Raw genomic sequence first — 10,007 nt, forward strand, 5'->3', positions numbered from 1 at the left:
TTTGTAGCGCGGAGACATGCAGCCAGAGCTTTCCCGCGCGGGTTGCCATAGTAACCGCGCCTGGGCCTACATCTTGCGTAGGATATGAGCTCTGCGAACAAAAGAGGGGAGAAAAACGGAGCCACTGTTTGCGCATGCGCAGCTAGATTTTTTTTAAAAAAAGACCAAAAACGAAGCCAAGGAACGTCAATCACTGCAGGAGCGGTTTCTAATTGGTCAGTGTCGTCGTCACGTGCCCGGTGGAGGGTGCAGGACCTATATAAAGGCAGGGCGTGGAAGCAGCGCCCGCCATTTTGTCCAGTGCGACAGAGCGAGAGCGGTTAGGAGGCACTCCAGTCTTGGCGGGAAAGAGGCCGAGGCCGAGGCCGAGCGAGCGGAGGGACAAGAGCAGCGAAGGAGAAGGGAGGGGAAGAAGGCAGCAGTAGTTGGCGAGAGTCCTTGGCGCTCCTGGCCTCGAAGCCGGTGAGGGAGCGGGATGGCGGGCCTCAATCGCGGCGGAAGAGGCGGCGGCGGACAAAGGGCCGCCGCCATTTTGTGTGGTCTGAGTCACATCAGGCCCTATGCTTCCTTGGATGGAGAGAAGGCTAAGCAATATGGCAGGCAGGGAGGGCATTGCGATCCTCTTACGCCCGCTCTTGAAGGGGGCAGGGAGGAGGGAAGGCCTCTTAGACTGGCCTCCCATTGCGCTCACAGGGGATGCTCCCTCCCTCCCTGCCCCAAATGGCCTCCTGCCCTTCTGTAGCGCCAACGACACTCATCCCCCTCCGGCTTTCATTATTCACGGGTTTAACAAGTTCTCTCTAGGAATGTCTAGGTCCTCCAAGGCAACTCTATGGTCATCTTTAACTAAAGGTTGCACTGAAAGACCTAGAGAGACCACTAGGCCTTTGTAGCTCCTCCAGCGCAGTTCTATGGTCAGTGTCTGTTGGACGTTGACCACAAGAGTTGAGCTGGAGGGCCTAGTTAATCTGCATTGTTTATTTTCACCGTCTTTATAGGGGAGGGATAGGGGTCATAAAGGGTTAGGGGTTTTATAATTTGTATACTGTCCGTTTGTATGTTTCTGTATTTTATCAAAATGTGTTGCAACCCGCCTCAATCCATAGGGAGAAACGGGGTATAAATTATTATTATTATCTTGTATGGACTTCATCTGTACAGTAATTATAAGCTTTAATTTTCCTAGTGAGTGAAACATCATTCTGGGTATAATTTTTTTTCTTTGAGGAATATGAAAGCATAGGTTATATATATACACACACACACACACACACACATATATATATATATATATATATAGCTTTAAAATACATTGCAGAAACAATCCAGCTTTGAGACCACTTTAACTGTGCTGGCTCATTCTGTAGTTTATTGTGACTTCAGGGCTCTCTTTGACAGAGAAGGCTCAGTGTCTCACAAAACTACAGTTCCCAGAATTCCCCAGCATTGACCCAGGGCAGTTAAAGCAGTCTCAAACTGGATTATGTCTGCAGTGTGTTTTGGACAGTAGAGAGCTCTTTTTTGAAGCATTATAAGCAGAGAAAAAGAAGGCCTGTTCTTTATCCACTTGCTGCCTTTGGGCTCTCCAGACTCCCTTTGGCGGTTTCAGTAAACGGTTCTTAATCTCTTGAGGGTGTATAAATGAACTAGCACTTGTAAGCCACTGGTACATATGCTATATTTCCCCTGCTGTGGTGTAAACGTCACTGTGGCTTAATAAGAATGGAAGCTTGACAGCTTTTTTAATTCTCTCTTTGATTGTGTTGCAGAGATGCATCGCGACTCGTGTCCACTGGACTGCAAGGTTTATGTAGGAAACCTTGGGAACAATGGCAACAAAACCGAACTGGAACGAGCTTTTGGCTACTATGGACCACTGCGCAGTGTGTGGGTGGCTAGGAATCCCCCTGGTTTTGCCTTTGTGGAATTTGAAGACCCACGTGATGCTGCTGATGCAGTGAGAGAACTAGATGGGAGGTAAAAAGTCTTTTACTTCTTAGTTGGGTTGTTGAGGGGGCACCTAGATTGTAAAGCCATGTTCTGTGTTTTGTACGTTGATACAGTGGACCCTTGTTATCTGCTGGAGTTCGGTTCCAGCGCCCGCCCCCCAAATATCATAATCAAGTCCCATTAAATACAGTGGCATAGTAAAAAGGTATCCCGAATATCAAGTGGCAAAATCAAAATATTTTCAAGCCATGGATGCTTGAATCTGTGGATAACAAATCCATGGATATGGAGGGCTGACTGTACTCAAGAACAATTCAGTTGTGTTTTTGAAAAGCAATGAAATAGGGCTGATATTCTATAATGGTAAGCGATCACAACATGTATTGAGTTGTGTGAGAAGTAATTTAATTGTATGCAGAAGGAGAGGTTTTTTTAAAAAAACCTTTTAGATATACTAGAGCTTCTGGAAGTTGCGGTTCTGCCAAGCTAAAATGTTACATAGGCACTCTTTTCTACATTTATCACTGGTAGGTATGATTGAGTCTTCAAATATTTATGTTTTGTAAGCTTTTCTTACAAGCATTTGTTCAGACATTAGTTTTGCTGAGTTCAGAGAGGTTCAGCTCCTTTGTTTTAAACTTAGATTGAAAACCTTTTTGTGCCCCCATTTGAGAAAAAGATGGGATTGAAATAGGATAAATAAGCACTCCTAACACATTAGAGGTTTGGTGTAATGTGAGGTACTTCACTTATATATTCTCTTAAGGGTTTTTTTTTTTTTTTTGGGGGGGGGGGGGGTTGTTGTTGTTGTCAGTACATTTGGCTTAATTCATACCAATTATTGGCTCCGGCAGTAATTATCTTTTATTTCCCAGAACTCTCTGTGGATGTCGTGTCAGGGTGGAACTCTCCAACGGTGAAAAACGTAGTCGAAACCGTGGTCCACCTCCCTCATGGGGTAGACGTCCCCGAGATGACTATCGCAGGAGAAGTCCTCCACCTCGCCGCAGGTATATAGGATCAAAAAACTTGAATAGAGGTTTTGGCAGTGTTACCATTTTGGTATAATAGGCTTTTAAAAGGCATACAGATGTGTGCCAGTATCGCATCACCAAATTCTAAGGCATTAAAGTATGTGTTAGAGGGATACACTGTTGAACACTGACTTTTATCCTTAGGTGTCTAAACCAGTTGATAGTTCCCTCTAACATGGATTATCATCTTTCCTTCTGAAGTCTATTCATCTTCTAGTTGCTTCTTTTTTCTTCCCAGTACTCCAACTTGGTTTTTGCTTTCCTTTTCTCCATTGTTGGTAAACATTACATTCAGCAGCTTGGCTTTTTTCACTCAAGTTTTTCTGCTTTAACACAAGTGATGCCAGGCAGGCAACTGTTTTAAGGATGCCAAAGCAATCAACAGTTGCTTAGCTAGGTTTGACAGTAATAAACTGTTGAAATATCACTCCATTGTAATTCTTCAATACTAAATACACTTCAAAATAAAGCAGTTTTTTTATTTGGTACACATTCAATTACCCAGAAAGGTTTGTTGGGTGTTAAATATTCACTACAATATTTATATCCAGATTTCTGCAAGGGCAGAAATTTTAGCTGGTACAGGTGAAGTCCATACAAGATAGAGTGAGACATTTTCCCTTTCACTGTAGAACACAATAGGAGTATTTGTTAGCTAATAGATGGTTGTACTGATGGCTTGTTTTTCATTTTTTTATGCTTTTTGGTCCATCTATTAATAAAAATGAACCCGTTACAGAGTCACCATCATGTCTCTTCTCACCACCCTCTGAGTCTGCATTAGCCAGTCAACTAGCCCTTTCAGCGTCATGTGACCAGCGCGCCCCATTCAGCTTGGCTGGTGTCGTTTCACATGACCCAGGCATGGCCAGTCGTCAGGTTGCACCGCCCTTTGGTTCCCGAGCATGCTGTTTTCTCTCAGCCTTCTCTCCAACCTTAACCAAATCGGCAGCAGCCACCTCGACCGCCCACACATTCCCGGCCAATCAGCTCAGCTGTTTATTTACCAAATGTCTTCACAACAACTACAGCAGCAGCCTTCGGCTAACAAAAAAGCAGGAAAAATCCACAACACCCCCTTCGCCAACCAACTAAATACAACGCAACATCTGGCAAAACCTTTTCAGCAAATTCTTCTTGGCAGTCAGTCCGGCAGCCTCACCTCACCATTTCTAGCTTGTTGAAACCAAAAACTAGTAAGTTTTTCCTGCTTATACAGTTTACTGCTGGTTAAAATAAGGAGTAAGCGGCTTATAAGTAATTATTTTTTCTCAATCAAAGGCTGGCTGTGCATAATTTCGTGGTAACATACATATGTTGCTTGAATAAAACTTTTAAGGGTGCTAAGGAAACTTAATAAAAGTAACTAAACAATATATTTGCATGCAAGATAGCAACTACACTTAATTGCTTACTTTGTTTTTCTTGCAAAAAATCCGCCAATTCCTTTCACCTTTAAACTGTTTTACTAACAGTATCAGAACTTAAAACAATTATTTTTGGGATAAATTGGGCAAGCTAAGATTCTTTTAGACTAAACACACTATGACAATTAAAATTTACATTCACCAATAATTCAGCTTTAATGGCTTTGTCACTGTGTGCATTAGTCTTTCACCTGGTACCTTACATCCTGTTAAGAATTCAATCTTGCATGGGTTCCAAAATACTGGTTTGTATAGATTTTGGAACCACTTGTGGGACTTTGGTATAGTGTTCTAGGCAGTGGATTTAGTTGAGATGGAAGTGCTGCATTGGACAGGTTTGCTATGACATCAAATTAGTTAAAGCAAACTCATGGTTGGAAACATACTGATGACGCTGAGTTCTTTAATGCCCTAATCTCTCCATTTTGCTGGACGATGGGTGCTATTTATCTTGGCACATTCACTGGGCCCAACAGTGACTTGACAAGTTGGGAATTGCCTCACACCAGTAGTGCTAAATTGATGAAAATACTCACTTTGCTGTTTTTGATTGTAGATCTCCACGGAGGAGAAGCTTCTCCCGTAGCCGCAGCAGGTAACTGTTGATGCTGAATTTGAGTTCTGGCATGAGTTGCTATACAAAGTTTTTGAATCACAACCTAATTAGAATTCACCTTAATTATTTCTGGAGTTTCTCTTGCATTAAGTGTTGTGATAAATGAATTCATAGAATTGTAGAGTTGGAAGAGACCACAGGGCCATCCAGTCCAACCCACTGCCATGGAAGAACTCTCAATCAAAGCATCCCTAACAGATGGCCATCAAGCCTCTGTTTAAAGACCTCCAGAGAAAGATACTTCACTACACTCTGAGGGAGTTTGCATTTGACCTTTTCTTTAATGATAAAGCTAAATAACTCCATATAAACTTTTTGTAACAAAATGGACTTTGAAGAGTGACTAATGCATTTAAGTTGTGGGCCATTCAGGTATGAAGCAAAATCTTTATGAGCTAAAACTGTTTAATCAGGAAAGTCTTGTGCTAATTTTGGTAAGTCATAATGAGTGAAGCAGAAATGGCATGCTCTTGTTAGTTGGTTAGCACCATTACTGGGGAAATATTTTTATCTGTGGAGACATGTTGATGTTTAGGTATAACTTATAGATCAGTCCTCAGTACATTAAGATAATTTTAAACTGTTACAGCTCACACAATGGTAAGTTTTAATCCTGGTTCATGAGGACTAATAAACATTCTGCCATAATTCTTAATATTTGTCTTATAGGTCCCTTTCCAGAGATAGGAGGAGAGAGCGATCACTGTCAAGGGAAAGAAATCATAAGCCTTCCCGTTCATTTTCCAGATCTCGTAGGTAAGAACATTAGTCTCTAACCCGGCAGTAGGTCTGTACTGCTTCTGTAAATTAAATTTCATTAATGTAGTAATTAAAAATCCTTTAGTTATATATGGATGATAGTGGTCAGGATTAATTTTCAGATATCAGTTAAAATTACTTGGATACAAATTGCATGACAAGGTATATATAGTACTAAACTATGTTGAGGAATTCAATGTACATTTTTAAATGAGAATCTTTATATTCTGTGTAGCCGCTCCAGGTCAAATGACAGGAAGTAGGACATCAGGAAGAGACTTGTACAGGAAGTCCCGTTGAATCAGAAGAGAAGAGTATGTACAGAACATTGTTTTCTTTGAGACTACATGAGCTTGGTGCATTTTTAAAATGTTTTAGCTGTCAAATTCTGTTTTTCTTGTAACAGGTGACAAATGTAACAGTTGTGAATCTTTATATGGTTCTGAGCAGGTCATATGAAGTGTAATAAAACGTGTCATTTTACAGTGTACCCTTAGGCATAACTTTGATTTCCATTGATGTTAATAAATCACCTTGCATAGACCTACCAAATAAAACCTCAAAAGCCATGCAGTGACAAATGTTTCTAACCTTTTAGACTATGGATTGGAATCTTCACAGGATCTAAACTTGAAAGGAATTTCACAACACATGGACATGAGCATTTGCCATAATCAAAGCTAGGCAATCTATGCAAGGTGAGACTTGGAGGCTTAATTAGTTTGCCAGAATAGCGGACAGTTTGAAACCAGTAGTAAGCAAAGAGACTGAAAGCCTTGTAGCTAGACTTTTCTAAAAAATATTTTACAATTCTGATTTTATACCAGCTTTGTCAAAGCTGTCTTCTATTCTGTAAAATGTAGATTAAGTTTTGTACTTCTATGTGGAAAGCTAGTTTAGTTAAAAATGTTAATGAGCTGCATAATAGTCTTCTTTGTTGCATAGACCAAAATAAGAACAAGTGAATGGGTAAAGGTAGATGCATAAGGGTACATTGTAGATTAATAAACATCCTCCTTGTGCATAAGTTGTCATGTCACTGTAAACTCTTGGAGATCTTTGGATTAAAGTTTTGGTTACAAATCGTTCTAAGTACTTTTGTATCTGACAAAATTGAACATTTAGTTGGGCTTCTGCAGTTTAATTTAGATCTGTTGCTGTCAACACTTTGAAGCTATAGTCAGATTTCACTTTGTCCATATTCAGTCACTTGTTAAGTGACAACTTGTACATAAATGGCAGGTCACATAAAGGTCCTATTGAATTGCATCTGATTTGAAGGGAATTCCCTTGATTATGTCCCATTCCGTTAAATCACTACTATCAAACATCTAACCAAGTTGCAGTAATATTGCCATGGCATGCTACATCTATATGAGCCATGATTTGAGTAAGGAAGCACTCAAAATTTTATGCCAGAAACGAATGTGCTATCCAGGAATTCCATCAAACATAGCTTTCTGGTGTCCCTAATCATGTATGATGTTACAGGAAATGCATGCAGTGTTTATCCACAACAGAAGCCATTCATGACATGTAATTACACACACACACACACACACACACATATATCAGTCTTGTATCCCAGAAAAATGCTGTTGTACATTTAGTTTAAATCCATGCACAATCATCCAAATACTGAATGTTTAGAGTTCTTACTTTTCAGCAGAACAACTTCAACTGGGAAAATGCAACTCATCATTAAAGACTTGTACTGTGGTGTTTCAGTGTGCCTTGTCAAGTTGTATAGATAGAACATTCAGTACAGACTGTATTGAAGCAGAATATTGGGTTCATGATGGAACAGAAGCCTACATCAGTGCTACTCAAGTGGTGATCCCTGAACTATTGCTGGTCACTGAGGCAGTGACTGCTGGACCCTGGCAAATTTCCAGGAAAGAACTGAATTTAGTGAGCACAAATTTATTGCCAAGTCCCTAACATGCAAAGCTGGTACCCACATCAGACACTCTGAGAAGTGTTGGCATGCATCCTGTTAGTCCTGATTTGAGTAAACCAGTTGGAAGTGTGGTGTGCTTAAATGTTTATTTTCCATTTAACAGTTGAGAAGTGGGTATGCTCAAATTGGGACTACAGATAGGGATTAAGCCATGTGATAGTGTTTGGGAAGTAGTCAGTAGTGAACAGTGAAGTACTACAGTCAGCCCTCCTTATCCACAGATTTTTTTATCCAACAGGGCTAAAAACTATTTTGCTTTCTGTAATAGCTTCTGAATATTTATGTATGGGCCTGTTTGGCCACATCTGGGAACAAAGGCTTCCTGAAAAATAGTGGAGGAGTCCGCCCTTTTAAATGATCTATCCCTATTTAGGTTTGCACCAGAGATGAAAGAGCCCAAATGGGCTGCATGAAAATGATTTCAATTACAAACGTGTCCTTGTGTGCAGCCTTGCTCCAACCTGGCATGCCCTACTAGGCAGGCTGGTTGAGGTCTGTTGTGCTGGAACCTAGAGGTGTGCATTAAATTTTCTTCATTTTATATACTTCCATGGATGTCTGAAGCATCTGTAAAGAGGACATGAGCTACAGGAAATCATCACTAAACTTCTGGTAAAGTGGGGAAGTGGTATTTTCTCTTGGTTGACTTTTTGACAGAATCTAGAGACAGGTAGCTGGGATACAATACACAAGTATCAGGAGTTCCATTTTCCTGTCAGGTAGGATGTTGGAAGTGAAGATTTCAGTAGCGTATCCTCTGTCTGATTGCATCAGAGGACATATATTTTCTTTCCCCTGCCCAGAGTGCTTAAAACAGCAGCTGATGGATTCTTCACCATTTGAAGTGGCTTATATGGGGGAAGGGTGTGCATGCAAGCTCTGGTCTCTATAAAGTGGACTCTTACTCGAAAGGTTTGGAACCAGAAGTGTTTGGGATTTTGAGTTTATTTTATTTTATTTACATATATGTACATAATGAGGTATCTTGGAGCTGGACCCAAGTCTAAACATTACATTCATTTGTTTCACATACACCTTATACATGTAGCCTGAAGGTAATTTATGCAATATTTTAAATTTTGTGCATGAAGCAAAGTTTGTGCAGATTAGACAATCAGAATGTAAAGGTATCGCTATCTCAGCAAGCCATGAACGAAATTTTGGCTTTTGAAATAAGGGAGACTTGACCCGTACGCATATTACAATAATGTTTATGGTATTCAGTCTGTAGAAAAGGGAATAATGCAGTTTACATGGTAATGGGGGTAATTCATGAATGATTGTATCTCAGAATATTTATAGAATATTGCATATAGAATACAAAGTGAGGTGCACTTTCTCTTGCCATATTAGGAACATTTCTATTCCACTTTTCACTTCCATAAATCTCAAAATGATTTTTTAGCAGACCCATAAGTAATAAATAAAAGCAGTTGTGTGACAAAAAAGAGGTGACTGCCCACAGATGTGGGAAATGTCAAAATAATGATTTAAAAAGCTCATAAGGCTTGGAGTACTGGAGAGGGAATTTTTGTGTGTGTGTGGTGGGCACCACTGCCAAAAACATCCAAAACCATTGTCAAATGGAATGCCACAGACATCTCCCGTTTTTTTTTTCCATCTTTGTACATGATTAAATAGATGTACAGTTGCCATACTGAGTGGTGTACATGATTTCCTTGTGATACTTCTGCATAGTTTTGTATAAAGCAGTCTTGGGAAATTAAAGCATTGTATTTACAGGAGGCGTTATTTAAAATCGACTTTCTCCATGTCCTATATTGCTTTTGTGAATAAAATTATCTGTGGCTGTAATACATACGTAATATCTTTGTTATAGTAACGGGAATCTTCATTCTCAGGAGCTACTGACTTCAGAGCAGCCTTTCAGTGAAATACTGCAGATTACTTTGCAAACGCATTGTTTAAATATTTTTGAGGTTTACTCTTGATGCATGGAAAGAAAGTTGAGGGGACACACTGTATGTTAATCTGAAAAAACTTGGCTATATCAGATACCTAAAACTTTGTTTCTAAGAATCCTTTGAGTTTTAAAGGACTTGTAATCCACATTGTGGGTGTTTGCTGGTTTAAGAAGACAAGTCTGTAGTTCTCTTGGACACAAAGAAAGTGGTTGCATGGGTCTTTATTTGGTGATTTAGAGGTCTTTTAGCTGTAACTGGAAGGTAAATTCTGGAATACAGTAGCACAGATTGCATGATCAAATCAAAATGGTATTTTAACAGTCAAGTACTAAGAGT

The 10,007-nt window shown here is 40.0% G+C and overlaps 1 protein-coding gene across 1 annotated transcript; it reads left to right on the forward strand.

Moving 5' to 3' along the window:
* The first annotated feature begins 285 nt into the window (after positions 1–285).
* Positions 286–6,869, forward strand: SRSF3 (serine and arginine rich splicing factor 3). Its single transcript, XM_042462894.1, has 6 exons — positions 286–462; positions 1,770–1,977; positions 2,826–2,960; positions 4,968–5,006; positions 5,697–5,783; positions 6,022–6,869. Exons 2-6 carry the CDS (start codon positions 1,772–1,774, stop codon positions 6,047–6,049), a joined length of 495 nt encoding a protein of 164 aa, XP_042318828.1. The 5' UTR covers positions 286–462; positions 1,770–1,771; the 3' UTR covers positions 6,050–6,869.
* Positions 6,870–10,007: the final 3,138 nt, after the last annotated feature.

The sequence above is a fragment of the Sceloporus undulatus genome, chromosome 4, assembly GCF_019175285.1.
Source record: "Sceloporus undulatus isolate JIND9_A2432 ecotype Alabama chromosome 4, SceUnd_v1.1, whole genome shotgun sequence".
Classification (NCBI taxonomy): Eukaryota; Metazoa; Chordata; class Lepidosauria; order Squamata; family Phrynosomatidae; genus Sceloporus; species Sceloporus undulatus.